The sequence below is a fragment of the Penicillium cinerascens genome (assembly GCF_028974065.1).
Source record: "Penicillium cinerascens strain IBT 15544 chromosome Unknown contig_16_segment0_segment0, whole genome shotgun sequence".
NCBI classification, from domain to species: domain Eukaryota; kingdom Fungi; phylum Ascomycota; class Eurotiomycetes; order Eurotiales; family Aspergillaceae; genus Penicillium; species Penicillium cinerascens.
This window is the reverse complement of record NW_026695286.1, coordinates 2,239,841-2,267,790: the sequence shown is the minus strand read 5'-3', so window position 1 is coordinate 2,267,790 and position 27,950 is coordinate 2,239,841. Positions and strand designations below refer to the sequence as shown.

The window sequence follows — 27,950 nt, the reverse complement described above, 5'->3', positions numbered from 1 at the left end:
AGGTTGGAGGGGTTCCACGGGTTCTACAACCCCAACCACGGCTCTATGGAGTATACAAGGCGCTTGTTATTAACGCGATAAAATGTCCGGTGACAGGCCACGACAGCAGTCAATATCGTAACCCGTTTCTATAATCAGTCAAAAGCACCTTTATGTACTTAGTTGCAAACGCTCTGATTAACTCTTCTCAAATGCTCCCAATTCCAGGTTTCTCCTCGTGGGAGACTTTTCTCCGTATATGCTAGCAGTGTTCCTGCAGTTGGTGGAACCGTTTTCATTCAGCACGCCGAAAGCCTCCTTCTCTATCTGATATCTATCTGCTGCTGCTCAGACTGTCGCTCGCCAATTTCCAGCGATCACCCATCAATTATAGTGGAAATCTGTCAACCTCAAAGTTGAATATCATGACCCGGTTTGATTGGCAGCATATGGCAATACCACTGGGTGTGGTATTACAATGAGTGTTCAATTTCGGCCTGAGTTCATTGGGTAGCCAAAGCACATTCTGCCCTTTCCACTGTATCCATTGTCCGTTCTCACTCAGGCTGTAGTGATGTAGAGGTTCTGGGGTGTCAAGGTCTGAAAAGTCCGACGTGTCCCACGGCATGAATTTTGCGTCAGCCAATATCATTTTATCGCGAGGATCAAACGACTTGAGCCCGTCGTGAGGCCCAGAACTTGCGAGTAAATTGCCACTGCTGGTCTCCCAGATCTTGACCATCCCATCCCATGCTGCAGTGGCGAAATATGTGCCGTGACGAGAGAAAGCGATGAGCGTGATCATATCTTCGTGACCTTCGAAATTCTGAAGGTGTTTTCCGTTGCGGGAATCCCATATCTCGATAGTGCCATCATCGAAGCCTGATGCTCCCTTCTCATTCGAGCAAGCGAAAGTCCGAATATTTGTATCTCGCTTGAAAGTATCCAGGGGGCCGTTATCCCCGTTCGGCCTCCAGATTCGAATAGTATCGTCTATTGATGCCGAGGCGATGAGGCCATCATCCCAAATGGCAACAGAGGAGATGGATTGACCGTGGCCCTCCAAGGTCTCTATGCAACTGCCGTTGTCAAAGTCCCAAACCTTGACAGTATGGTCTTCTGACCCTGAGATGATGCGCCTGTCGTCCTTTGATATGGTGACTGAGGCAACCTCCCCAAGATGACTTTTCAAGGTCCGGGGTTGGCCACCGTCAAGCCCGCAAATGAATATGGTTCCATCAGAAGATCCGCATATAACATTGGACTTATCGTGCATGACAGCAATTGACCAAATTACCCAATCTGGGCCGCCTTCAAGTAACGTGGTGTAGCTCCCATCCTCTAAGTCCCAGACCCTGACAGTCGAATCATATGAAGCGGATACAATATGTGTGCTGTCATACAAGAAGGCGACAGATGTCACACAGTCGGTATGACCTTGGAGCGTTTTCACGCAGCGTCCGATGTCGCAATCCCAGACTTTTATCGTCTTGTCGACAGATCCCGATACAATCTGGCTGCTATCGTGTGAAAATGCGAGGGATTCGACAAGCTTCGAATGGCCTTCGAGCCTCTTTAAACATTCTCCCGTTTCGATGTGCCATATCTCAATCCGTCCAAACTCCATCCCTATCGCAAGATACTGATCATCATGAGAGAAAGCGACGCTTGCGACCCATGCAAGAGGACACCAGGTGTCTTGACAGCTACCGGAGTTGGATTGCCATATCTTCACGGTTCCATCCGAACTGCCTGATGCAATCAATCGGCCACCATTGGAGAAGGCGACTGCGTGCACACTGTTCCTATGGCCGTACAGCGTCTGCATGCAAGCGCCCCATGTCGCCTGGACGGCTGGTTTGGTACTGATCCAGTCTATTGTGTTATTCCTTTCAAAGAGATTCCGCAACAAGCTCTCTGTGGGAGCGAACATGAGAGCAGAGGAATATATTTGCAAAGGATATTCCTCGATGACAAACCTGTAAGACAGGATAAACCGATAGGAATCTTGAACTAAGCGGAAAAGTTGCAAATTGGGAAATTCATCCTGGTCTGATCAGCGAAAAAAATATACATATACCGTGTCTGGCAAATTACTGACCTTGAGTAGTTCCATGAGTTTCAAGGTTGAAAATATACCAGCCGAAATTTCTTCCAGAAGAGAGAGGGCCTCGAGCCAGTGAAGAAAATGCTCCTTCCAGAATTGATGAATTGCACCATCGTCAAACAGGCTTGTTTTCTCGGGACTGGATCCCATGCTGCAGGTATGCTCGATCCAGTAAAGACAAGCGTATCGAAGAGAGCCGAGTGGCTTCGAGTCCAAAGTTTCGATCTCCGAGGGTTGTGAGTCGGGACGTGGCAAACCACAGATGTTCCTTCGTAGCTTGCCAGGGCTGTTCATAAGTTCGAGCGACTTCGAAATCATAATATGATGCCCTTCGATGTAACCTCCAGGGTAGAAGCTCGGGATATCTTGAATGATTGGATCCTGGACAAGGTACTCCTTGGCGGTTGTATGAACAAAATGTACAAAGCCATTGCTTTCTTTCACTGCGAGGAGACCGCATGATCTCACCGTATGCTTCAGACCGTCCATTGCGGACAATTCAGCAAATGTTTCCAGGTCCGAAAGGTGGAGAGAGCCGTATGCGGTGGCCATCATCAGGAGTACTCGCCTATACATGGCAGCATCAGGGACATCTCCCAAGCGAGCCAACATTCTTTCATAAACTTTATCCAGGCCGGAAGGAAAATGCTTCACTCGCTCGCGTGCCGCACTGGCCGGATAGCTTTTGAGATCTTTGACCACCAAGGCCACCCACAAAAAAGTTCCATCCGCCTTGTCTTGGAGCTGCGATTTCAAATATTTTTTCAATCCATCGTCGCCGTAAAACTTTTCCTCAAGTCTCTCCGCTTCTTCGGGATCAAGTGCCTCTTGATAGAACTCGATAAGCTCAGACACTTTACGATCAATGTAGATATCAATAGCCGTCTCCACTGATCCAGCGTACTTTGAATCCTCAAGTCTTATTTGAACGGCCGCAGACTGCTTGCGCATCTCTGCATCAATAACAGTCTCGTTCCGACTGGAAACCAACCACTTGATTTGACTCGTCTTCTTCAGTGTTTCGGAAATCAGACGTAAAAGCTCCCGGAGTCCTGGTTTCTGACGTCGACATTCATCTAGGCCATCAATGACGAGATATGTTCTTCCCAACTTGGGATCATCGATGATCGAAATAAAAAGATCCTTCAGTTTGTCAAAAGCCTGTCTGTCGCCGAAGCTTTTTGGGCCCTGATCGTCGAATCGGTCAAGGTGGCGTATGAGGGATCTGTTCTGGTGCAAGAGCATCCAGATAAGTCCTTTCAAGACTGCAGCTGCCGTGTCCTGCCTCTCGTCGGTTGCCCGACAAAAGAAGTAGGATAACGCAATATCATCAAAGGACGTCTTTTGATGAGCAGTCAACTCCTTCACGATAGAAATAAGCAGCATTGTCTTTCCCTTCCCGGGATCGCCTCTCACCCATAGGAGCTTCTTCATATTGTCACGATTCCAGTCGTTGAATTCCTGGTATTCGTCGCTGTTGAGGACCCACTTGCAAGTGTCCGGAAGTAGTTTATCTTCGAGCTGAAGGTCCTCAATTTCGGCAGCCATGTCAATGTCGAAAAGCTGCTGTATACGCTTATGCTCCGCTTCGGAAGCCTGAAGATCGCGCATGTCTTTCAGATGAATATTTGTCTGCGTGGAGTTGAATTGGCCCAATGTATCCTTGACGGAATCCACGGCCTTTTTCACCTCGTCCAGAGCCCCAGTCCAATCGTCAAGCTTCAGCAGGTCCCTCGCTATATGCAAAGCAAGGTTTCGGTAGTGTGCGCAGACGGTCTTGATAATATACCCGAGCAGGACCTTATAAAGATCGAGGATCTGTTCAGCCAATTGCCCGCGCAGCTTTCCAAAATGCTCTTCCTCGTCAGGCGATTGTCGATAAAGGACACTCGTGAGACTAGAATACCACTTCATGTTCCGAACAACAATGACGATTCCTTCTCGACTCGAGGCCATCTCACTGGATGGATTCAAAAAAATCTGTAGTATGTTAGGATAATCATTATGTGCTAATCATGCCAGGATCTGAACTGACCTGTAACGCAACGCAGATACCACTCCAAGCAGCGGCAGCTACAGGAACAGCTTTGAGGCCGAGGTCTAATGCGTCCTTCAAAGAGAGAACAATGTTGATGGCATCGCCCAGACCACTTTCAACTTCGCTCAGCTTGGCAGTCTTTTTTAGGCCATTATCAAGCAGTGTGTTCATTTGAACTTGTCGTTCTGTTTGGCCCTTCTGGCTTCCATCCTTCCTGCTGCCATTCTCATCGACGACCTCGGAGCTAAGCTCCAGTGACAAAATTGCCTCATAGGCCTCGATCAACTTGGAGCTAGATTCAGCCTCTTTGAGATCATCGTAGGCTCGGTCCCAAAGCTCATTCGGTGGAATGTCAATCGCGGGCTTTTTCGGCTGTGGGGGCGGAGGGGTGAGGGGAGTGATGGTGGTGTCTCCTCCACTCCGCGGAACGCGGATTGTGCTTGTGGCCTCTTTCTTATGCCTCCGAAATGGAAACCGAAATTGCTTATCTTTCTTCTGGGACTCTTTTTGGAACATATTTATGGGTACAAATTGGAGGAATTCCATCGATAGAGGCAAAGACACGGTTGGGGCAATTATGTATTTTAGCCCGGCTGACCCGGCGCTTAATTCGCGGTTATAGATACATACAGACAAGCGCCTCATTAAATCCTGCATTCATACAGGGTGCTAGGGGGGTTCTAGAGATGAAAACGATTGTATTGCGGTGGTGATATATAAAGACAAAATCATGACGCTCTTCAAAATACAACTCCAAGCCCCAATCCAACGAGAGCCAACCAGCTACCAGCTGCCTTCCCAGGTGCAGCCCCATTGGACGGCTTCGCCGTCTCTTCAGCCTTATTCATGGTCGTAGTGGGGTTATCACCAAGGACGGAGACATCTGTTGGGATTACTGTCGTGGTTTGAGGGCCGGGGGTAGTCCAGGTGGCGGGCACGTCCGTAATACCCTTATCGTAGTGGTTCGCCGTGGCACAGTCCTTTTCACTCGCCAGCTGGGCAGACCATGCAGCTGGGACATTGGGGCAATTGACGTAGCAGCTATTTGATCCAATTAGTATTCAGTTGGGAGAAGTATGTATATGGAGTTGAAATAAGGGTTGAAGAGGGTGTAGTATAGTCAGGTATACTCACTTGGCGATATTTGCTTGACCCGAGCACTTGCAGTCCCAGTTATCGTTGGAACAACTGTCCAGTCCTAGTTTCATAGCCGCGACGCATGAATCGACAATTCTATAGATGGTAAGGAAATGATTCTTATCGTGGAAGATTCAGGTGCCTTACTTTTGATCAGCGCACATCCCATTGATCACCGCACTTGAGGAGGGTGTGGGTGCTAGATTCTGAGCAGCGACCAAGCTGACCGACGCAGCGAGCAGAAAAGGAAGCTTAGCATTGGAGAGCATTTGGACGTTATGAAAATGGCCAGCTTAATGGGTTCAAAGTTGGCACAATGTGAATGACATGCGCCCTAAAACGCAATAAAGATCGAAGAAGCAAGAAGAAGATTCAATTTGGATAAGAAGACAAGAATATATGTGGCGGGTCCAGACAATCAGAGCTTGAAGGTTACATCTATCTAGAGATAAAAGGGTACCTTGAGAGGGGTCCAAGGTTCGGGTTCCTCTTCTAGGTGAGCCGTTTCTATTCCGGGCACCACAATGGCAGGAGCGGGCTTACAAGGGCGATGTCACCGGGACAAAAGTACCCGGGGCTTTCAAATCGAGGGATTAGTACCTGGGTACCATAGATGGTTGAACGTTGATCCAAGGTTGACCACGTTTATGATGAGTAAGTTAGCTGTGTGAGTCCGGAAACGGACATGGATCAAGTCAACTATACAATTGAGAACCTTGGCGTGTGTGAGTAAGTATATAGTATAGGTCAGTAACGCATCGAATGGTAGACACTAAATGAGAAGTCATTCCAGCTTGAATGATCTTTCTTCGTATTCATGCCTTTCGTGAGCTGCAGTATGAGTAGATGGTGAGGCAATTGTTCTAGATTGTAAGGTCTCTCCGGGGTCGCATTCCAACGGGAGTGGTTACATTCCTCGGATGATTCCACTGCATCGGTCGACCAATGACGAAAACCCATGGCCGCTTCAGGAACGTGAAGCCTTATCTCGCTCTTATCCTCGATAAAGACTTAAATCGAGACGGGTACCTGCACGGGGATTTTCCGCCATCTCGAAACCTTGGATCAATCAATTCCATGGCCGAACAAAATCCCAATGGTTGGACACCCTTTATTTCCACAGATAGATCTCCGCAGCAAGAATAGAGAGACATACTGAAGTGATTTAAGAAAACCGTCATGTATATACAATCATTGTGACGTCAATGGCCATGGATGTTGGAACTCAAGAAACTTGAACACAGGCGTGATCTCAATACACAGCATACACTCTCTAGTCAACAACTCCTCTGTTTGAATACTCGCATCCAGCGAAAATTTCATAACCAAGAGAAGCATCACCTACAACATTTCCAAATGTCAACGAGCGCAAAAGGCCCAGAATCCGGAGATGGCGGGATTCCCGGTGATCCTCGTACGGCGAAGAGCAAATTTCTTGAGACCGGCGCGTCAATGATCCAAGACTTTACCCCAGTCAAGCAGATATGCGCTCATCTGAATGCATTCCATGTCTACGCCGACGACCCAACTCGATGCGTCGAGGCCAACCATTACTGTACGCATTTAACAGAGGGTATGTAGAAATCACTTCCTAATTTAGTAACTGCCACACGAACAATCCCGCTAATTAAATATCACAATAGATGTCCGACAATGCCTGATCTACGACTCCCCCAAGTCCAACGCTCGTTTGATCGGCGTCGAGTACATGGTCTCTCCACGCATATTCGCAACTCTTCCACAAGAAGAGCGCAAGCTATGGCATACACATGAGTTCGAAGTCAAGAGCGGCATGCTCATCATGCCAGTCCCGGCAGGTGTACCCGACGCCGCATGGGAGGCCGCTGAGACAGCTGAGATGAGGGATATTGTTCCGATATATGGAAAGACCTATCATTTCTGGCAGGTAGACCGTGGAGATCCAGTGCCAATGGGACCGCCGCAGTTGATGGGTAGCTTCACGACAGCTGAAAGTGTGAAGTTGGCGCATAAGGGGGGCTTGGATGGATTACTTAAAGATCGGAATGAGAGATTCGGCGTGGATCATCATCAGAAGGCCAAGAAGCGAGAGGATATTCCAGCGGTTGAGATACATCCTGGTAAGTGCCTTTACTACGTGAACTGAGACTTTGGACTGAGCTGACCACATGGCCGTTGATAGATGCCCTGCCATGATGAAGTAGCATGTCAAAGACCATCTACAGCACTACATGGATCATATTGATAAAATGAAGGAGAAGTTTCAAATCAAATATTCTTTCAATTGCAATATCTATCTTTACGGAATTTCTCCCCACTACACCAGCCTCAAAAGCCCAGTCCCATAATTAAATGGGGTCAAGATTGAGACCAGATGGGGGACCGGCCTGGGAGAAGGCCCAGACCGGTGATATTAATCTTGCTTCACTGTCCACACTTGCTCGTCCTGGTGTTGAATTTCGGCGACGGCAAGCTCTAGCAATTTTAGAAGCGAATGATCCCAACAGTTATAAGCTGCGGAAAGATGTAGGCTATGCCAATTGGCATAGGAATACGATGCCGCGGGGTCCTCAAACATTGCCGTTGAAACCGCTGGTGCTGCAGGATCAGACACCCACACATTAATGGGCGATCAAGCTGACCAGCAGTGACATTGCAAATGGAATTGGAATCCCGCAGTGATTGCGTCAAGAAAGAGGGTTGTTGACTTCGATGCGCATTGGGAGAGAAAAAGGAAAGGAAAGAAAAGAAAAACGATTTTTAAACGGGCCGTGGGTCACATGACATCGGCGATAATCGATAGATACCAACTCTTCGAAGCTCGAGACATGCCTTTAACGTACTCTCCATGGACCATTTTTTGCGATCAGCGCTGAGGGTCAAGCCGGGCACTGTTGCCCGGTATGCCCTCAATGGCACCGGCCTGTTCTGCGCCATCACGTTGTTCTGGGAGCACGTCGCGACCGTACAGCTCAGCGAGGGCCCTTCGATGTACCCGACCTTCAACCCGCGGGGCGACTGGCTCCTGATCTCGCGACTCCACAGCAACGGCAAAGGAATTCAAATCGGCGACGTGGTGCGGTTCAATCACCCGACATTCCTCGGTGTACACGGAGCCAAGCGGGTATTGGGTATGCCCGGGGATTTTGTTTGTCGCGACCAGCCGTTCAGTCAGGAAGCTGGGAAACAACCGGATATGATTCAGGTGTGTATCTGTCTTGGACCCTGCGTTGGATACAATTGCTAATTCTGCGACTAGGTCCCCGAAGGTCACGTATTCTTAGTCGGCGACAACCTTCCCTGGTCGAGAGATTCGCGAAATTACGGTCCGGTGCCTCTGGGACTTATCAATGGCAAGATTGTCGCACGAGTCTGGCCGCCGTCGAAAATGGAATGGGTGAAGAACACTTTGCAGCCGGCACAACTGGACTAGGTCCGTTACGGGAGATTCGGGGAATCTGCGATCATACGAGCATCTAAACGGAGTTTGGGATCTTGAACGGAGTTTTATCTGCTGTGCATATTCATACATATTCAATTGTACAATACAAATCTATACTCGAAGGAAACGTGGGAGAGTATCTACCGGAAAGAAGAGGGGTTTCTCCGCTTGTAGGGAAGAGGCTCGACCTTCTTCCGGCGCAGCTCCACGTCCGCTTCGCTGAATCCAATCTGCTTCATGACCTCCAATGTGGACTCGTCCCACTGGGTACGGAACAGGTGAGCACCGATAGCCTTCAGGTGATACCTGGCCTGCAGGGTGCGGAGGAGCGTGCTGGCTCGGTCAGTCTCCTTAGCCTTCATGGCCGCAAAGTCAAGCGGCTGGGAGTCCTTCTGCTCCATGATGAAGAGAGAGAGGCGGTGGTAAGGGCTGCCCTTCTGGGCAACGGGAGGAAGCCAGGAGAAGACAACCTGAGAGTCGGTTGAAAGCTGAGAGAGATCGACCTTGGTGTTGACGGCCGAAATAGGCACGTTGACGGCCAGGTAGTGCATCTTATAGTCGAAGCTGTCCGCCTCGACATTAGGAACATCGGGATCGACAACAGCAATGGTGACCAATTTTTCTCCGCGCTCAAACAGCTGCACATCCAGCTTCGGCGCGCTAGTGCTATTCTTCGCCTCAACAAAATCTCCGGGCTGAACTTGACGACTGTTGAAGTACAGCTTGGTATCCACGATAGGCTCGCAGTGAGGCAGGACGTCAGGAACCACATTCATTTGTGTGATACGCTGCACCAGGATCTTGCGACGGTACTCGCGCCACTTGCGGTCAGCTAGGAAGCGATAGATGGGCTTGCTCATGTCGCCTATGAGACAAAATGTTAGCGTTGAATCCTCAAACTATCACCCGGCTTAGAAGTTGAAAATACCTTGACCATCTTCAAACTTTCGCTTGACTAATGGGTCGTTGATGTCGGCGTGAATCTTGAGGCGCTCTAAATGCAATTGCATCGATCGCAGTCGGGACTTCTGCGACTGCTCATTTCCAGCCTCTTCAGGGGATAAAGCCTCCAGCCGGGCAATCTTTTGCCTCATCTTCTCAATTTCTTCCAGCTTCTCTACCCGGTCGGCAAGTAGAACCTGTCGCGCTTCCTGGAAACATTGGTAGGGCAGTTGCTCGAAGGGGAGGTTGGCAGAGCCCTGCAGTGCAGCACGACGACGACGAGATCCGATGGGAGCGGTTCCCTGTCGCATCAACCGTCTCTCCAGACGGGGACTTGAGACGAGTGACGGATCGGGGGACTTGTGGAATGGTTGGCTCTGGTCTGGCTGGGCTTCTCCGGCCGCGGCCGTCGAGTGGAAGCCGCGTGTAGGGAGCTGGATGACCGGAAGGCTTCTAGTGTACGTGTTGCGAAGGCATTGGAGCAGCGGCTTGGATGCCCGCTCACAATGAGCCATGTTGAACGATTTCCGGGGGATTGAGTTGGGGTGGACGGTCGAAAGTGATGTTGTTGTCCTCGGGGGAACTTTTTCTGCTCGAAGCCAAGACTTTTGCTAGCGCCCACCGCCTCCCCGGAATCAACTTTTACTCTTCCCATTTCAACGCCAGCACATCATATCAAAAGCACTCGACCTACGCATTGCAGTGCTTATTTAAAATGCCTGGAAGTGAGACTCTCCGGGCGCTGAGACTGCTCTCGCGTAGCTCAGGAGGACTCCTGTCGGGCTCAGAAAAGGTCACGGTACGAACCTTTCGTCTTCTGCTTGATTCGTGTCAAGCCCCAGTGACAAAGACATAATCACTGACGATCTACCAATACAGCAACGATGCCTTGCACGCTCAATGGCAACTGAGGCTCAAGCCACCACCACCTCCTCCCCGGACATCACGCGATCAGCGCCCGCGCCATGGGATGCCCCCGTCACAGTCATGACCTACCAATTCCCTACGATGGAACCTGCTCGTCTCGTGCAATACTCGCCGAAACACCTGCAAATGCCTCTGCGAAGGGACCTCCTCCACCGCGCAATCGTATACGAGGGTGACATGACCCGGCAAGGAACGGCCAGCACGAAGTGGAGGGATGACGTGCACGGTAGCCACCGGAAGCTCTATGCGCAGAAGGGCTCCGGCCGTGCTCGTGCTGGTGACAAGCAATCGCCAGTTCGAAGGGGTGGTGGTGTTGCTCACGGTCCTCATCCTCGCGACTTTTCGACCGACCTGCCCAAGAAGATCTACGACCAAGCCTGGCGCATTGCCCTCAGCTACCGGTACCAGCGCGGTGAATTGATCGTCATCGATAATCAAATTTCGCTTCCTTCTGAATCGACGCCGTTCCTGTTCGAGAACATTCTTCACCAGAACGGATGGGATACCAAGAAGGGTCGGTCGACCTTCATCACGGAGAATGTCGACGTGGAGCTGTTTGACAAGGTGGAGAAGATGAGCCGATACGCGACGATCATGGACCGTAGCGACGTGGATGTGAAGAACCTGCTGGAGACTCAGAGGTTGATTATCGAAAGAGTTGCGCTGAACCGGATCCTGAACCACCACTCACGGGATCTGAAGAGCCGACCTGCGAAGGCGACTTACTAAACGGACTCAGGAGCCAAGCGTGTGTGCATTGATATCTCTTTCTTCGTTGTATTCTGGCCAATTGTACAAATAGAACATGATCTACCCCTTTGACTTCTCATATGCCTGGTCCGCAGGCCTAATAGATGTAAATCACCCAATGTCCTCCTAGAGATGCTAGCGCAATTCTTTCACGAGAGAGTAAAGAATTGTACGACGGCTTTTTACGTAAACCCCGGCTGATCCCATTGTGATCTCCCTGTTTCAAGGACAGCTGGTTATCGTCGGGCGGAGAAGCTGCGGCGCCCCTCGGACCGGAGAAAATCCAGCAAACTCCCGAGGTCGACCGTCAAGCGGAGAAGAACATCTGATTGTCCTTTCGAATCCTGTTTCCCCTCATTCCTTTTCCTCCACCCGTCTTCATGTTGCTGCGGCACTCATTTTCACGATTACCTTCGCCGCCGAGCTGGATCTCGCGCTTCCCTTCGCCAGCCATGCCTCTGCGCGCCAAAGTGACCAACCCTGCGTTCCGCGCAACTGCTTCGGTATGATAGCATAGGAGAAGAGAAAAGCTCGGGGAGATGCTAATATTTGTTAGATGTCTACCTCTCCTGAAATCCCCAAAGAGCTCCCCGGCGACGAGCCCGACGACGTCCTGTTCGAATCCATCTACGGTCTTCGCAGCGTTGAGCTTAACCGCCCCAAGAAGCTTAACTCCCTCAATGGCTCGATGGCACGAAAAATATTTCCCCGCTTGAAGGTCAGTTTATGCGAGACGCTAAGTTAGAGCAGGATACTAAAGGTTGGAAACAGGAATGGGAAAAATCCCATCTCGCAAATATGGTTCTTATTTCTGGCGCCGGCGAGAAGGCTCTTTGTGCTGGAGGTGATGTCGCCGCTCTGGCACTACAGAACGAGCAGGGACCGGAGGGACAGCGCGCATCGACAGACTTCTTCGGACTTGAATACCGTCTCGACCACATGATCGCTACATACTCGAAGCCCGTTATTTCTTTCATGGACGGAATCACCATGGGCGGCGGCGTTGGACTCAGCATGCACGCTCCCTTCCGAATTGCGACCGAGAAGACCGTTTTCGCCATGCCCGAGACTACCATCGGTTTCTTCCCCGATGTGGGCGGCTCGTTCTTCCTGCCCCGATTGGATGGCGAGATTGGCACGTACCTGGCCCTGACTTCGGAGCGTTTGAACGGTGTCCAGGCTCTGTATTCCGGCATTGCTACCCACTACCTGCACTCGAGTGTGCTCGCCAACGTTACCCAGCGTCTGTCGGAGCTGGTGTTCCCCGACCACGTCGATCTCCCCGAGCGTCTCGACACAGTGAACAAGACAATGGCCGAGTACTCGCTCGGTCTGCCTTCTCTCAAGGAGGAGCCCATTCTGTTGGCAGGTGCTCTGCGTACCGCCATTGACCGCTGCTTCCAGTTTAATACCGTGGAGGAGATCTTCCAGGCTCTGGAGACCGAGGCCCAGAACGAGCAATCCAACCACAAGGAGTGGGCCAAGAAGACCCTGGAGACTCTTTCGATCCGTTCTCCTACCTCGCTCAAGGTGACTCTGCGCCAGCTGCGTCTCGGCAAGAAGTGGAGCATCTCAGAGACATTCCAACGCGAGCATGAGATCTCTGCCAACTTCATGCGCCACCCCGACTTCGTGGAAGGTGTCAAGGCCCGTCTGATGTCCAAGCCCCCTCGCCAGGCTGAGTGGCAGCCCGCTACTCTGGCGGAGGTCTCTCAGGAGGCCGTTGATAAGTTCTTCACCATTCCCGAGGGTGAGACCCGTCTCCCGCTCGTGAGCAACAAGGACTACACCCGCTACCCGCACGAGCGATTTGCCCTCCCCTCGGAGAGCGAGATTGAGAAGTTTGTGCGCGAGCAGGGCGAGTCGAGCCAGCAGGTCATTAAGGAGTTCGCCCGACGGTCGAACCAGAAGGAGGGTGTCCAGGAGAAGGTTGCCGAGGTCTTGAGCAGACGGACACAGAACACCGCCGAGGGCTATCGGTGGGTATAAAGAGTGAGCTTTAGCAATATACATGTAATTTCTTATTGTCCCAATGGTACTTGCCGTCCATATGTACTAGAATTCACCCCGACTTACTGAGGCCGCATGAGTCTTCCAGATAGACATTGCTAGAAGAATGCTCGCTAAAGATAAAACGCTAAATCAAGGTTCATATGTACAAGGTTCAGATCATTTCAAATCATGACAAAGAAGTCGGAGAAGAGTTCTCGCCGCACACATCGTGAGTCTGCCCATGTGCGTGACGCATCTTGTCGCCGCGTCATCTCCTCTAACAATAGTAAGACCTTATTGGCAGCCGGGTGACGGGAGATTAATGTAGCAGGATCAGTATTTTCAGCAGCTGCCATGCGCTGCATCTCCTGTACAATCCACTGACGTTGTTCGGGCGAGCCTTCTAAGCCCGCAACGAAGAGAGGCCATAGAAAGCTAACGGGGAGATGACTTGCCCCTGCACCGGCAGACTCCACGCCGGCTAGTTGAATGATCTGGTCGACAGCCCCATTGACACGATCTGTGCGTGGATAGATAGCAAATGCGACGCGGTGAAGGTAGATGAAATTGGCAAGAAAATTGGCCACGTATTGCCTGAACGTGCGACATACTTCGATGGCCACAGGTGCACAGAGAGTGTCGGTTAGGGCTTCTGGTTGTTCATATACGTCAATCACAGAGGGCCGTCGGTGCCATAATGCTTCGAGATCTGCACCAACTTTGTGTGCTATCTGGAGAACCTCGAACTCGTCGCTGAGTGTTCCGCGGCTGCGGTGGTGTAAGTCAATGCAGACTATGCGCCGCACAACTTGCTGCGCCTGCACGAAGAAGCGGAAAGCTGGGCCCACGATCGCTTCGTAAACTAGGTAGCTAGGACTGCGGAATGGGTCTTCCGTCTCATCATCCTCTGTTGAAGATGTTCGAGACGACTGAGGTCCCTGTGTCTCTGAGGGGTTGGACGTCAAGGGCTTATTGTTCGATATATTGCCCAATTCAGTCAGTGGGTCACCGTCACGACCTGCAATCAATGATTTGACATCAAGAAGAGAAATCCATGCCACTAATACATGTCCAAGCCCAGTCCAATTTCGAGTGCGGTCGTTGAACCTTTGCAGTAGGAGGTATGACGAATGGAGATAGGATGTGCCGGGAGAAGACAGTTCGGGAGAGGAGTAGATCTAGATTGAATTCTTGTGAGCTGACAGCCATCCAAAACGGAACAAATCAAACTTACCTCGGATAACATTAAGAAAAACACAGCTGCAAATACCGTGACCAGTTTTGAGTCAGACACGTCACCGAGGAGACATGCCTGCATCTCCGAGCTTGCAACTCGGTAGTATGTGGGTGCCCAGCGCCAGCGTTTCCCTCTAGCAGAGCTTTGTGAACATCTGAATAGCAGTACAACGCATTCAGAAGGGGACTAAAGTCCCGCGCACGAGCCAGCACCGATGGCCGAACATATTTCCACTCCATCGACACTGGTCCGAAAATGGCTGCCGGGGGATCGATGGCTAGAAAATGCTGAAGCAGCTGCTCTTCGTACGTGGTGCTACCCGGATCAGACCAACTCCCACGTGTAGTCGCTGCATCTGATGCACTTCCAATCGACATCCCATCCACTATCGACGACGACCCATCAGGACTGAGTGGCGTGCGTCTTTCGGCAATAAGTTGTCCATCGTCTGTCATACTTCCAGCCATGCCTGCAGATAATGACTGCGCGGATAAACCGGTGGTGAATTCCGACAGCCCGCTGGTCAAATCGAGATGCTTCTGCTCCAATTCCGATGTAATGCCTCCCATAAATCCAAGCATGTCAAACGTTCCTCCTAATTCCGCCGGGTATGACTCTGTATCGCGGGACAGTCGTCGGATCGGTGTTGTCGGTGCCGGGATGGTGCGATGTTGATCGTCCGAGCGAAGCACAGTACCGAAGAAGTTAAGGAATGGCGAGCGCTGCGAAGCGCCTGCCACGGCAGCAGCCGCCGATACAGGACCTAGGGCGGGCGTGGGAGCCGTCTGTGTGACTCGATGCGCATGCGCTGCGGTCAAGTCAACAGACCGGCGGGACGAGGCCCACGATCCGAGGGCGATGGGGGGTTTGTAGATACAACGCAGACGCAATCGGTCACAGTTGGCGCAGCTCGGCTTTGCTTCGTCGCAGCGTACTTTTCGAGCCCTGCATGTCAAGCAGCCGGTGCGGCGGCGTGGGCCTGATCGGCCTGATCCCCGGGCTTTGGGCACCTGTAAGCGCAGCGCATCCGTTAGTCCGGGCGCGTAGGATGTGTTGGGCGATCGTTCTGCAGATAGCTCCATGATCTGGTCCCTGAGATGGACCATGAGCCTTGGGGCATAGTCAACGCTCGGCGCGATATCGGTGCGTGGCAGACTTCCCCGCAATTGCGGCCCACGAGTTACAATAGTGGAGAAGAGCTCGGGGTTCGTTCGCCCGGATCTTACGCGATGATTTCGGGTAGACCTAGCGTTTGGTTTGTTCTCCTTATGCATAAAGCTCAGACTCCACGTGGGTGATCATGTACCTGGCCCTGAACGTGGGATTTCTACCGCCGAAATAAGAAGATATTTTAAGGGGGCCCTAATGAGGTGATATCTATCTGTTCGGGAGTTTTGAGAAAGACGTTTAAAGAGATACCTAGGAGGAGATTTGGAAGGACTAAGAGAATAAAGTATTCATGCCCATTTGCAATATCCGGCTGTATCTTGACAACTATCTATCATAGGTAGTTTCCCTGCCCACTAAATGGTTCCAGGTCGTTTCTTCACGGCGAATGTAATAGGTCGAGTTCCACCGAACCGTATAAGTCGAGGCATTGGGCCGGTTCGCTTTTCTTGCACAAGCTGATCGAATATCTTCTCAACAGTCAAAGTTGGTAAGTTTTACCCTTGGAATTTTCTAGCAACGCCTCCGAATTTCTGCGTGAACGACAGGGTTCCACGGCGGCCGCGAGTATTTTCGCGTGGGCTGCAAGCAGTCAACACCATGGTCGACCGCTGACCAGCGCCCCGTACTGCCCCCGAAAAGCAGCAATCGAGGAAATCGAAAGCGTCGATACTGCATAGCTGGGCTTGGTCAGAGAAGAGCTGGCTCTTAGCTTCACTCTATAGGAAAGACTGAGATCCATTGTGAAACCTCAATTCGTCGTTGCCCTTTTGGTGTTTATCGAGTGTGCTATGTCCAGAGTATGCGAAAATAAGGAGGGCTCTGTGGGGATCTTGAAGGTCTCGTGGTGAATCGGGAATTTGCCAAAGTTCAGTAAATGAGCGAATCTTCTTGCTCGCGATCCATTCTGGGTCTTTCTCATCTTTTTTGATCTTGAGAATTTCAGATGGTTTGAAATACATCCTCAAAGGTGGCGGTTAGGGACTGAGCGTCTTCGGCGGCTCCAGTGTTATCAGTCTCTAAGTAGACGATGATCGCATACTGCTTCTCATAGCGCACGCCTCTAGCTCTGGCGGCTTTTTAGAGTTTAGCTTTCACGGTTAGTAATGCGATTTTAAATCTGATGAAAGCGAATCTCCGGAATAAGGAGATATTAGGGACACTATAGTGAGACTTGATAGTGGAAGGAGGAATATAAAACTTATAGCGAGTTGATTACAACACCCGCGGCTTATCCGAGATTGAAACTGACGTGAGAATAGCTCTTATCTTTCTCCGATATAGATCCACGACATGGCAGAAATCATTCACTTGTGATACCAGAGTACTCGTGTCTTTCCACTCATACTTGCTCAACAGATGCGCTCAACAAGATACCTCGAAAGACAATGCAAATACGTTTGTGAACTAGAACACTTTTTCTCAATGAATAAAAGGAGATTTATCGGAAAGATATGAAGCCGATACTAGAGAGCCGACGATACTATGCTAATTCCTCCTCAGTCTTTCCTCTTCATTGTCAGCGTTATTGTTACGGAACAGTCAACTCGAAGCGACTCCCAACATTAACTGGACCAACTCGTTCACGGACAAACTTGTCATGTATGACTGGCTCGTGATTTCCTTCCAATATACGGCCCTTAATATCTCGATGATATACCTGGCATTCACTATGGAGTAAATCTACGCGACCAGCAGCTCCATCTGCCAAGAGGTCGAATAAGAATTGCCGATGTTCTTTGCGAACTTGCTTCTCAAAATCCTCAGTCCAAACCTCGTCAAGGTAAAGTGAATGGTAACCAATGTGAATCGCGAGGTGGTCTCGTAAGTCGTCGCTGTCCTTTGGCAGATCCATCCACTTCTCAACAATGCAATCAAAATATTCATGAAGAGATGGTACAAGTTCTTGAAGCCCGGTAACGGAATCTGGAAGTGGATAATTCCAGTCTGACGCCGAAAGGAGAACCACACCAGTGAGCACGGTATCATCGGCCTCCACAAGCCCCAATCCATCCGAAGAGGATAGGGACGATGTTCGCGTAGTCTTATCGGCTAGAACTGAGGGAACTAGACGAGACACTCGATGACTCAGCTCGGGTATGTGTGCAAAGCGCGGGTTTGGCGTGCTAAGGCTATAACCTTGGTTGATCAAACTTTGCGAAGCCTCATTTGGGTTGGACACAAGGATGAAGAGATCGAAGACCACGGTCGGAACACCATAGAAAGAGAGGACATCTTCCCCCCAGATTTTGCAGGGTATTCTAGCCTGGAGAAGCAAATCACATGGTTCAAAGCGAGGATCTACCTGGGACCCCTTGATTTCAGCGATCTTCCCAACGACGGGTTGCATGGCCTGATGTCTTGTACCAAGACGTTTTAAAGACAGCAATAACGACTGAACCATTCGGGGCCAGCGTGGCATTATGAAAGCGAAATTATGGGCAGAGACAATAGCTGTGCCCAAATAGCTGTGCCCCGATACAGCCCGCTTGGCCTCCTTGGTAAAGTCGGCTTCCTTGCAGTTCAAGCCTTCCTCATAGATAATTGAGGGATGCGGTGAGATTCAGAGATAGCAAAGCGCGATAATATATCTCTTGTAACGAAAGTAATGACTTATTTCTAGCGCCTGCGGATACTTGCCCGTCCAGGATTTATTGGCTGTTGACGAGGTTACAACTGGCGACCCGGCGCTAAATCATTGACAGGCCCCGACGGCAATTGGCGGCCCATAACACCAGCGATACCCCCGCCCCCTCTTTTTTTTTTAGCACAGAAAGGAAAAGGTGGTATACCGGCACTACACTAACAAACATCCTACTCCCGAATCTAAACTCAGACATTTAGCATAGCTCTAACCATCTCACTTTTTCATCATCATTATATTATTCTGAGTCGGAGAAGACTGAATTGCTTTAAGGAGTATGTCTTGATTACTATGTGACGGCATATAAGAGCACCAAACCAGAAGTTGAAACACTAACTTGAACCGGAAATTCAAAGGTCCTTGCTTTACATTAAAAGTTGAAATTCACGACCCGAATCTCAGCCCAGACCTCATCTCTCATCATATCGCCCCCGGTGCCATCGGTTCGGGTCAAAGTTAGCCTTCAGTCAGTACTCATGGCTCCCCTTGAGGCAGAGTAAGTGCCCTCCAACACAAACCCCCTGGCCTTAACATGAGTATTATCGGTCAATGAGAGTAGTACTGTAAGACCCGAGGCTAACAAAGACTGCCATCAGCTTCCCCGTAATCCGCGCCTGCATTTTCGACATGGACGGGCTTCTCATCAACACCGAAGACTTAATCACTCTATCCACGAACCAATTACTTGAAAAGTATGGAAGGCCTGCCTTCACTCGTTCGATTCGAGCCCAGCTCATGGGCGTCCCAGACTCGACCAACGGCGACGTGTTCCACAACTGGGCCAAGTTACCCATCTCCCGCGAGCAATTCGCCCGTGAATCATCTGAACAAATGCGACTGCATTTTCCGAATTGCAAGCCGTTGCCTGGCGCGGAAAAGCTTTTGCTGAACCTCAGCCGCGCACGTAGTGCTTCTTCCGGGGACAGAATTGAGCTGGCATTGGCATCTAGCACCAAGAGCCATAGCTATGAATTGAAAACTTCAGGGCCGGAAACGAAACGACTTCTTAACTTCTTTCAATCCAACAGGAGGGTCCTGGGTGATGATCCACGAGTGCGACAGGGTCGAGGGAAGCCAGCGCCTGACATATATTTAGTCGCGTTGCAGTCCTTAAACTCGGCGGCAGGTTCTGGCAAAAAGGCCATCCTGCCGAACGAATGTTTGGTCTTCGAAGATAGTGTGGCTGGGGTAGAGGCTGGAAGACGGGCTGGTATGAGGGTTGTTTGGGTACCGCATCCAGATGTGGCGGTCGAGTATCAAGCTAAGCAGAAGGATGTGCTTGCTGGGAGGTCGGGAATCACTGAGGTCGGAGAAGACTGGCAGCTAGGAGAGATCGATGACGGCTGGGCTGAAATGATACCGAATCTGGAGCACTTCAATTACAACAAGTACGGCATCATGGTGCCGTCCTAGCTATCTTGATGGAACAATTCCAATTCAAAGTGGTCTTAAAAAGGGTAACCTATACTCGACTTATCTGACGGTTCATCTTCTTTCTGATCTTGTTCGAAGTGGTAATACTTTCCATAAAGTGCCTAGAGAGCTCTTGCACTTGGTACCAGGAAGCCTTCTTCCATTTTTACCACGCCGTAAATTGAGAGTCGAGTCTAGGAAGGTGATTGAGCGCCTTTTGTGGCATCAGCAACTACCTGGACCGATCAGAATGGTCTGCCCTCAGATTATCTTGTCGCTCCCTGTGCGAAACCTCATCGGAGGCGTTTGCACGTCGTTTTCTTAGAAGCATCTGCTTCATTGCCACGAGTGAAGGTCTTCGGCAGCTGGAAATGTTGGTTCAAAGCAATACGGTTATAACACACGTCCGGGGACTGTGGATGATACCGACCCTCTTTGAAGGTGATCACGACATGAATCAATTCTGTTTTAGACGGTCACGATACTCAAAGCCTTCAAATCAATCGAACCGGGCAAGTGAGGATTTACCAGCTCGATATGATATCTATCAAGCGATAGTAGCTGACCATCTCGCTCTCGTCAAATCGGATGCCTTCGCTACCAGGCTGCACAAATGCCTTGTATCCTTCAAGAAGCTCAACTCTGTTGGGTTAAAGCATTATACCACAGGCTTTTTACTTGACAAAAGGCAAGCCGAGTTCGATTGTCTCGGTTTAAAGGACTTGCGGAATAAGATCGACTTTGTATCCCACCCCTCAAGTCTTTGTCATCTGCAATGGAGTCAAGTGGCCAGCATCAATTCCTTGAGCATGTCAGGAATCTTTCAAGGTCTCGACGGATCCAATCAAAGAATAAAATCTCTTCATACGTGCAGCGCCAACTTCTGTGGCTCGATATCTCCCGAGATTTCTCTCGCGCAAGAGCAATTTGATTCGCTTTTACGATGCTTGGGAGAATTGGAATTTCTCCACGTTTGTATTTACTATAGTAAAAAGGAGTCAGGTTGCACCTCAAGCTCCAACACCTGGCTTGATATTTTGGTTGCGGTTTCACCCAATTTGAAAATCCTGGAGTTCTCACAATGGTGTGAAGATGAACGTGGCATGGACCAATCCTGCTTTTCAGAGCTCTCTTGAAGTATCAAATTCACCCGACTCAAGGAGCTTCGTCTCCATTGGATTCAGGTCCGGTATGAATCTCTAAAATCATTCATTACCGCTGCGAAGGGGACCTTGAAAGCCTTGACCTTCGAATTGGTCACTCTGCAAGACGACAGCACTCCGTCGACTGGCTCAAATCCCACCTCCTGGAAAAGGATTTGGGACTTCCTTGCAAACGAATTATCATTGAAGAAATTCTTCATGGCCAATATTGGCTATGAAGGGTTGAAGGTGTTGATCGGAGGGCCCGATGGCTCGGTCGAGCCGACATACTCCGTTAGTTTCGATGCACAAGTTGCCGACATTTGCTTCAGTGAATGGATTGGGCGGCTCAACCCCGTCAGGCTTGACAGGCATTACGATATCTCTGTACGAAAATACCCAGGTAAGTGGCTCATTGTGTTTTAAGTTATTTGAGGTTGTCCAACTCACATTATTAGCCTGGTTACCGGGAATTGATCCGAAATTCAAGCACCCCCCACTCCTGATGTGCTTGAGAGGCAGCGTCAACCGCTTTGGCTGGGATCAAACAGGGTCAGAGGCATTTGATGTGTTATATACAGAGGAACGAGCCACTTACTCTCAGACTGGGCACTGAGCATGTGTGTATTCCTGTGCAGGGTGGAGTACTTGGTTAGATCAAGACCACGTAGATGTAGGTCAAGCAGAGTCCTATGAAATAATTCTCTATGGCCGCCCTTGCTAGTAGTAACGAAATATCTCAGATTACTCGCATTCAGACTCTAGAATTGGCACATATTGTAAGCGGAAACGCATAGTCTGCAGGCTAATTGGCGTACAGTCATAAACCAAGGCCCATCAAGCCCGAAGACGGTTAGTCACATGCGCCTAGGAAAATCTCCGTAACAAGGTATTCAAGTTCTATTTTCTCATGATATCATAATATTTGAAAGGTATCATCACATCCCAATGTTAACAAACCGAGCAGCCATGGCAAATCTAAAACGGCCTCTCAGTACGCTGGAAGCGCGGCGGTTGGCGCGTGAATTTCTCAGGCACATCACGAGCACCATCCTTCCAGTAATCAAACTCCATCCAAGCATTCTCGGGCATCTGCGCCTCGGTAGCTTCCAAGAAATCACCAAGATCGGGGCATAGAGGAATAACGCCGGTCTCGAGAACATACTGATCCCAGAGCTTGAGCAGGCGCTTGAGATGGTCCGGGTGGGCATCGGCCAGATCGTGTACCTCGCCGGGATCCTTGACCAAGTTGTAAAGCTGCCACTTCTCGGGGCCCTTGGGCTTGGGGATGAAGACGATCTTCCAGTCGCCGCATCGCAGGGCCGCACGGCCGCAGGTTTCCCAGCCTTGGATGAAGTCTTTCGGATGAATGCGCTCGGCCTCGCCGGTGGCCCAGGGTTGGAAGCTGACACCGCGCATGGAGACGATTTCACGGCCCTGGTAGCTGGGTGCGGGGTGTTTGACGCCGGCCATGTCCAGAATGGAAGGAGCCAGATCCATGACGGTGGCGAATTGGTCGGTGATCCCACCAGCTGCGGCGGTTGCGTCGCCGGGCTTCAGGTTCATGTTCTTGGGGAAGCGGCAGGTGAAGGGGACTCGGACGCCGCCTTCGGTGGTGTAGGCCTTGTATAGACGGGAGGGAGCGGTAGCGGCCTGCGCCCAGCGCGGACCGTACCAAATGAATGAGTTTCCGGCGCCCAGATTCTCCAAGCTATTGTCGTAGTACTTCTGCAGGTGGGGCATTACACCGTTCTGCACCATGGGATATGCCTCGTAGGCGGCGCCCTCGGCACCGTTGTCGGACATGAAGCAGACGAATGTGTTGTCCAGCTCGTCGATCGATCGCAGGTACTCGACCACTTTGCCGACGTTGTAGTCAATGCACTCGACCATGCCGGCGAAGACCTCCATAGCGGTAGAAGACTTCTTCTTCTCCTCGGGGGTGAATTCATCCCACGGCTTCACTTCCTCGGCGTTCACATCGTGGGGCTCAACATCCTCGCTGATCATGCCCAGCTCCTTCAGGCGCTGCAGACGCTTCTGGCGCAGGACATCGGGGCCCTCATCATAGACGCCACGATAGTGGTCAATGTACTCCCGCGGAGCCTGGAGAGGCCAGTGAGGGGCAGTGAAGGGTAGATACCCAAAGAAGGGGCGGTCTCCTTTACCATCAGGACCATCACTACCGCCGCTCTCCTTCCACTCCTTCAGATAATCGATCATCTTATCACCATATCCATCAGACGAGTACCAGCCCTCGGGGAGCTTGCGCACATACTCGCCATCTTCCATGTGTAGAGCAATGTAAGAAGCCTCAATGAAGGTGGGGATCTGGTCCTTGTCACGCAGCTCGGGCTCGTAGGCGTAGTGATTGGAGCAGGCGGGCAAGTGGGCAAACGAGCGCTCAAAGCCACGCTTGTGAGGCGATCGTTCCGGCGTCAACCCCAAGTGCCATTTGCCGGACATCACGGTGTGGTAGCCAGCATCGCGCAGCACCTCGGGCAGGGCGACCACGCGCTCGTTCAGGTATCCCTCGTAACCTGGCATACCGCGCTGGGGAGCTGTGCTCATGGCAGAGCCCTTGGGTCCGTTCTGGCCAGAGATGTTGGTCCATTCGATCAGATTACCCAGGCCGGCGATGTGGTGGTCCGTGCCGGTCATGATCATGGCGCGGGTGGGCCTGGATGGGAATTATCTGGTCAGCTCGAAGTTCCAAACTCGTTTCAGCAAGCATAACTCACGAGCATGCTGCCGCCGCGTGGAAGTCTGTGAATCTCAAGCCCTCCTTGGCGATGTTGTCAATGTTGGGCGTGCGGATTTCGCCGCCGAAGCAGCCCACATCGGAGAACCCGAGGTCATCGGCCACGATAACGAGGAAGTTAGGGCGTTTGGCCATGATCAAGAGAATGGATAGAAAAAGGAGGATAGAAACAGGAGGATGAGCAAGGGGAACAAAAAGAGGGTAGCTGCACGCGCAAGGGCTCTTATATTCCCCGCCAGATCAATATCGGAGTTACGCCGGTTCCTTGCAACAGCTACGCCATCGCGGCACCTCATTTCGTTCTCGGGTGGAGTGAATCGCGAGTCGGCAGTCGGCTACTCTACAGCCGAACCAAGGAGATATTACAAATGGGCCTCAATACTTTTTTCTCTTGGTCCTTCTAAATGTCCTCCTGGTAATTTTTTTAAACGTCTTTCTAGACATCTTTTGACAGTAATTTCCAAGATACCTTTCTAAACGTCTTTTTCAAACCTCCCGGGCAGATAGTTATGACCGCCCAATTAGGCCCACTTAAAATACCTCCTTGGCCTGGCTGTATAGCGGCACCTATTCCCAAGTGGGTAAAGATGAGACAGCAGACGCCGATGGAGACCGCGCCATGTGGATTCAGAGGGTCATGTAATCGGCTGTAATATTACATGCGGGGAAGCTGTTGCTGCGCACATCCACTGCCGGTATTGACGTTCTAGCGTGTACGGACCCCTCAGCTGATCGCGGGAGCCCTGGAATTCCATGGACCAAGGCACGCGATCATTGTAAAGTCCGGCCGATCGGATTCCCCGTTCACAATGACACATATCGGGTCTATGTTTCAAGTCCCAGACTGTATCTGCATTGATGAATGACAACATGGCGTGATCTCCCCACTCACTTGCGCGTCGGCTGTCGGCTGTCCATGACATAATACACGCTGATCCGGAGAATCAAGCAGTCTAACCAGCCAGAAGCAGCGCGAGCCGGTCGTTTGTAGCCGCGACTACCATTCATTTCATTCCTGAGCTGAGCTAGCTTGTCTTCTTTCTCCAACTATGCCTGACCATGTGAGCGCTTCTATATCAAGAACCTCCACCCTCGCCCCGTCTTCTGAATCCATTGTCTCTTCCTGGCGGGCCCACTTCCAGAACTGGTGGAACCATACCTCGACATCTACATACTCCCAGCTCCCTCAGAACCACCTTGACGAAGATCAATTGAATCAGTTAGACCCTGCTATGGAGGCATTATGCCTCTCCAAGGCCCGATGGCGCACGTACTGGCTAGCCGCTGTGCTATGCTGCGGTGGTGCTTTGTTCGGTTATGATTCGGGTGTTATTGGTATGCCCCCCTTTCTATGCATCAACCGGCTCCGTTCTAACGCAGCCAAGGCGGAGTTCTCACTTTCAAGTCCTTCCAATCATCTTTTGCTTTCAGCGGCGCGGACGAGACCAGCGTGAGCTCTATCGCAGTGGGCATCCAACAAGCCGGCGCCCTCGCCGGCTGTTTCATTATCTGGCCGGTGACAAATCGCTGGGGCCGCAAGATCGCAATGATGGCCTGCTCTGTGGTATTTTGCATCGGCGTTGCGCTGGAGATTATCGACGCCCACTCCCTACCACTCTTCTATGTCGGGCGCGTGGTATGCGGTCTGGGTGTCGGTGGCTCAGCCACCGTCATTCCAATCTACATGTCAGAGATGAGCCCTAAAGAAATCCGCGGTCGGTTAGGTAGTTGTTACCAGCTCACCTACACCATCGGCATCCTTGTTTCATACTGGATCGACTACGGCGTCAAAGCCATGCCCTCCACCGCCGCTCAGTGGCAGATCCCAATCGGCCTGCAACTCGTCCCAGGCGCCCTAATGGGCATAGGCATGTTTTCACTCGACGAAAGTGTCCGCTGGCTTCTAGCGCACGGCAAAACCGAGGAAGCATGGCGCAGTCTAGTCTGGATCCGAGCCGGTGACGGCCCCGCTGTGAGCGACGAGTTTGCCGAGATGCGCCGCGGCCTGGAAGAAGAGCGCCACGCAACGGCGGGCTTCCGGCCTCGCGAGCTGCTCGAGTGGCCTAACCTGCACCGCCTGCTTATCGGCGGTGGCCTTTTCCTGGCACAGCAATCGACGGGCTCGACGGCACTGGCTTACTTCGGCCCGCAGTTCTTTTCGCTGCTCGTCGGCCCGGGTGACCAGAATCTGCTGCTGACGGGTATCTTTGGCGCTATCAAGGTGGCGGCTTGTCTTATCTTTGTGCTCTTTATGTCCGACCGGTTCGGGCGCCGCCCGGTGCTGGCTGCCGGAGCGTCCTTTATGGCGGTGTGTATGATTGCTACTGCGGGCGTGGTGAAGAATTACCCACCGGAGAACGGTGTTGTTAGCTCGGCCGGTATTGCCACCGTTGCGCTGATTTATCTCGATATCATCGCGTACAATTTCAGTTGGGGCCCGCTGCCGTGGCCGTGCACGAGTGAGATCTTCCCGACCCGAATCCGTGAGCCGGGTGTTGCGTTCGGCGTTGGCTCACAGTGGCTTTTCAACTTTATCTGGAGTTTCTCGACTCCTTACATCATGGCCGGTATAGGCTGGGGCACTTTCCTGCTGTTTGGAGTGCTGGACATTCTCATTGTCGCATTTACGTTCTTCTGTCTCAAGGAGACAGCTGGCAAGACGCTCGAGGAGATCAACGATATGTTCGACGGCATAGATCCAGATGCTGAACATGGCTGGAAGGGAGACTTGGACGAGACCAGAGGCCGGAACGAGCAAGAGCAGTATCTGGACCGCACGGAGACTGCAGACGCTGGAGACACTGCAGACACCTCCAATAAGCGTGCCACTCACCTCGAGGAGGCATCCGCTGGCCAGAGTTGACTCCGTGGTATAGATTAAAGACTACATTGTACAAAGAATTGTGGTGTATAAAGGGATATTCTACGTATAGATAAAACAAGAGTCTGAGCATGAATGCACAGCATAATCATGTCATTCATTGCCGAACAAGGTACAGAACCCCGTCCATGTAAATTGTAAAGAAGCCTCCTAAAGAAAGCAAAACAACTAACCTCCCGATGGGGGGTCTCACGCATGGAAGCAAATAAAGAGAGAAAGACGGACAAGCCAGGCTAGCCTATTGACCTTTAATTGCCACGCTCGTCAACAACTCCAAACGCCCTCCAGCTGTTTCAGACTGGATCGCAAGAAAAGTGCAATAAAACGAAAGATCTGATCCAGGGTAAGCCTTTTTGTGGTCGCATGTTCCGCATTCATTATCATATTAAACGTTGATCAGGTCGTCAAAGGTGTCGTCTGCCAAAAAGGTGTAGGAGGACTCGGTAACAAGCGATGCCTCTGAATCGCGGCGAAGCTGCTGCTCAAAGGCCTCTGCTGCGGCTACGGCGGCCGGTTCCAACTGCAGCGGATCATCGAATCCGAAAGAAAGAGTCGAAGTTGAGGTTGTCTGGCCCGTGACCGTAGGCTTGGTAGGCGTAGGTGTAGGAGCTTGAGGCGGCGACACGGGTACGTGCTCAACGATATTGATCGGTGGGTCCACTGGAGCTGGGGCCGGGCCGTCGATGTCGGTGATCTTCTTCACCATCTGCGCGAGGTGAAGCTTGATGGGCTCGTCACCGCACTGAGCATGTTTCAGCACCTCGTTCTTGAGGCTCAGGATCTGCGAGCGCAGGCTAGCTATCTCTCCCTGAAGCCGCTCCTTCTTCTCCGACTGTTCCTTGTAGCGATACTCCAGCTTCTGTGTATGTTCCTTCTTTTTCTGTCGGCATTTGCTCGCCGCCAGTCGGTTGCGCTCCAGGAACTTGGCCCGTTTAGCCCGCTCTTGAGGGGGGCTGTCATCCAGATCCGGGCTCAGACTGTCCGCTACAACTTTGGACTCCCGCAGCCGGCGGCGTGTGCTGGCACTCTCGAGTTCCGGGCTGGATGACTCGCGGGTATGATGATCATCGTAGGGCGGCGGCGTGGGTTGGCCATTGCGGACCTGGGCGTTCTTGAGATCTCGTTCCAGCGTCGAGTTGGCAAAGGCCGCGGCGTCTGCTTTGGCGTCCCAGCCTCCCATCCCCATTGTTGGTGAGATAGGACTCAGACCCCAGAATTGTGGCTCGTCTTCTGTAATTGGCAAATCCAGAAAGTCGCCCGAGAAAGCGTTTGGCGCAGTGAAAGGTGATGGCCCGACGGTGCTGCCGGAGTCGGGAAGGTGGAGGCTGCTAGGCAGAGGATTCAAGTTCACAGTTGACATACCAGTGTTTCAATTCGGGAAGGTGCACAGTCGCAAGCTCGGTGGGAGTTGC

General features: G+C 51.4%; 14 protein-coding genes across 14 annotated transcripts; 7 read left to right on the top strand and 7 right to left on the bottom strand.

The window, feature by feature from the left end:
* Positions 1 to 367: 367 nt before the first annotated feature.
* Positions 368 to 4,640, bottom strand: N7498_000836 (uncharacterized protein; the record flags this gene model as incomplete). Its single annotated transcript, XM_058447899.1, has 3 exons — positions 368 to 1,825; positions 2,060 to 4,066; positions 4,122 to 4,640. The coding sequence occupies 3 exons, from the start codon at positions 4,638 to 4,640 to the stop codon at positions 368 to 370; spliced, it is 3,984 nt and encodes a 1,327-aa protein (XP_058313310.1).
* A 224-nt stretch (positions 4,641 to 4,864) lies between these two features.
* N7498_000835 (uncharacterized protein) lies at positions 4,865 to 5,530 on the bottom strand (the record flags this gene model as incomplete). Its single annotated transcript, XM_058447898.1, has 3 exons — positions 4,865 to 5,165; positions 5,259 to 5,357; positions 5,409 to 5,530. The coding sequence occupies 3 exons, from the start codon at positions 5,528 to 5,530 to the stop codon at positions 4,865 to 4,867; spliced, it is 522 nt and encodes a 173-aa protein (XP_058313309.1).
* A 1,087-nt stretch (positions 5,531 to 6,617) lies between these two features.
* Positions 6,618 to 7,436, top strand: N7498_000834 (OBAP family protein; the record flags this gene model as incomplete). Its single annotated transcript, XM_058447897.1, has 3 exons — positions 6,618 to 6,834; positions 6,905 to 7,360; positions 7,423 to 7,436. 3 exons carry the CDS (start codon positions 6,618 to 6,620, stop codon positions 7,434 to 7,436), a joined length of 687 nt encoding a protein of 228 aa, XP_058313308.1.
* A 652-nt stretch (positions 7,437 to 8,088) lies between these two features.
* On the top strand, positions 8,089 to 8,673 carry N7498_000833 (putative mitochondrial inner membrane protease subunit 1; the record flags this gene model as incomplete). Its single annotated transcript, XM_058447896.1, has 2 exons — positions 8,089 to 8,445; positions 8,500 to 8,673. The coding sequence occupies 2 exons, from the start codon at positions 8,089 to 8,091 to the stop codon at positions 8,671 to 8,673; spliced, it is 531 nt and encodes a 176-aa protein (XP_058313307.1).
* A 131-nt stretch (positions 8,674 to 8,804) lies between these two features.
* N7498_000832 (mitochondrial 54S ribosomal protein mL38) lies at positions 8,805 to 10,139 on the bottom strand (the record flags this gene model as incomplete). Its single annotated transcript, XM_058447895.1, has 2 exons — positions 8,805 to 9,547; positions 9,611 to 10,139. The coding sequence occupies 2 exons, from the start codon at positions 10,137 to 10,139 to the stop codon at positions 8,823 to 8,825; spliced, it is 1,254 nt and encodes a 417-aa protein (XP_058313306.1). The 3' UTR covers positions 8,805 to 8,822.
* Positions 10,140 to 10,339: 200 nt separating this feature from the next.
* On the top strand, positions 10,340 to 11,280 carry N7498_000831 (mitochondrial 54S ribosomal protein uL4m; the record flags this gene model as incomplete). Its single annotated transcript, XM_058447894.1, has 2 exons — positions 10,340 to 10,423; positions 10,504 to 11,280. 2 exons carry the CDS (start codon positions 10,340 to 10,342, stop codon positions 11,278 to 11,280), a joined length of 861 nt encoding a protein of 286 aa, XP_058313305.1.
* A 337-nt stretch (positions 11,281 to 11,617) lies between these two features.
* Positions 11,618 to 13,298, top strand: N7498_000830 (mitochondrial 37S ribosomal protein mS47). Its single transcript, XM_058447893.1, has 3 exons — positions 11,618 to 11,804; positions 11,858 to 12,019; positions 12,073 to 13,298. Exons 1-3 carry the CDS (start codon positions 11,682 to 11,684, stop codon positions 13,288 to 13,290), a joined length of 1,503 nt encoding a protein of 500 aa, XP_058313304.1. The 5' UTR covers positions 11,618 to 11,681; the 3' UTR covers positions 13,291 to 13,298.
* A 177-nt stretch (positions 13,299 to 13,475) lies between these two features.
* Positions 13,476 to 15,612, bottom strand: N7498_000829 (Zn(II)2Cys6 transcription factor; the record flags this gene model as incomplete). Its single annotated transcript, XM_058447892.1, has 3 exons — positions 13,476 to 14,471; positions 14,528 to 14,663; positions 14,699 to 15,612. The coding sequence occupies 3 exons, from the start codon at positions 15,610 to 15,612 to the stop codon at positions 13,476 to 13,478; spliced, it is 2,046 nt and encodes a 681-aa protein (XP_058313303.1).
* Positions 15,613 to 17,228: 1,616 nt separating this feature from the next.
* On the bottom strand, positions 17,229 to 18,047 carry N7498_000828 (uncharacterized protein; the record flags this gene model as incomplete). Its single annotated transcript, XM_058447891.1, has 1 exon — positions 17,229 to 18,047. One exon carries the CDS (start codon positions 18,045 to 18,047, stop codon positions 17,229 to 17,231), a length of 819 nt encoding a protein of 272 aa, XP_058313302.1.
* Positions 18,048 to 18,817: 770 nt separating this feature from the next.
* Positions 18,818 to 19,754, top strand: N7498_000827 (putative HAD superfamily hydrolase; the record flags this gene model as incomplete). Its single annotated transcript, XM_058447890.1, has 2 exons — positions 18,818 to 18,837; positions 18,938 to 19,754. 2 exons carry the CDS (start codon positions 18,818 to 18,820, stop codon positions 19,752 to 19,754), a joined length of 837 nt encoding a protein of 278 aa, XP_058313301.1.
* Positions 19,755 to 21,115: 1,361 nt separating this feature from the next.
* On the top strand, positions 21,116 to 21,512 carry N7498_000826 (uncharacterized protein; the record flags this gene model as incomplete). The annotated part of the gene is made up of 2 exons (XM_058447889.1): positions 21,116 to 21,299; positions 21,355 to 21,512. 2 exons carry the CDS (start codon positions 21,116 to 21,118, stop codon positions 21,510 to 21,512), a joined length of 342 nt encoding a protein of 113 aa, XP_058313300.1.
* A 362-nt stretch (positions 21,513 to 21,874) lies between these two features.
* Positions 21,875 to 23,792, bottom strand: N7498_000825 (arylsulfatase; the record flags this gene model as incomplete). Its single annotated transcript, XM_058447888.1, has 2 exons — positions 21,875 to 23,576; positions 23,638 to 23,792. The coding sequence occupies 2 exons, from the start codon at positions 23,790 to 23,792 to the stop codon at positions 21,875 to 21,877; spliced, it is 1,857 nt and encodes a 618-aa protein (XP_058313299.1).
* A 914-nt stretch (positions 23,793 to 24,706) lies between these two features.
* Positions 24,707 to 26,520, top strand: N7498_000824 (sugar porter family MFS transporter; the record flags this gene model as incomplete). Its single annotated transcript, XM_058447887.1, has 2 exons — positions 24,707 to 24,992; positions 25,043 to 26,520. The coding sequence occupies 2 exons, from the start codon at positions 24,707 to 24,709 to the stop codon at positions 26,518 to 26,520; spliced, it is 1,764 nt and encodes a 587-aa protein (XP_058313298.1).
* Positions 26,521 to 26,923: 403 nt separating this feature from the next.
* Positions 26,924 to 27,898, bottom strand: atfB (bZIP transcription factor atfB; the record flags this gene model as incomplete). Its single annotated transcript, XM_058447886.1, has 1 exon — positions 26,924 to 27,898. One exon carries the CDS (start codon positions 27,896 to 27,898, stop codon positions 26,924 to 26,926), a length of 975 nt encoding a protein of 324 aa, XP_058313297.1.
* Between the last annotated feature and the right edge of the window lie 52 nt (positions 27,899 to 27,950).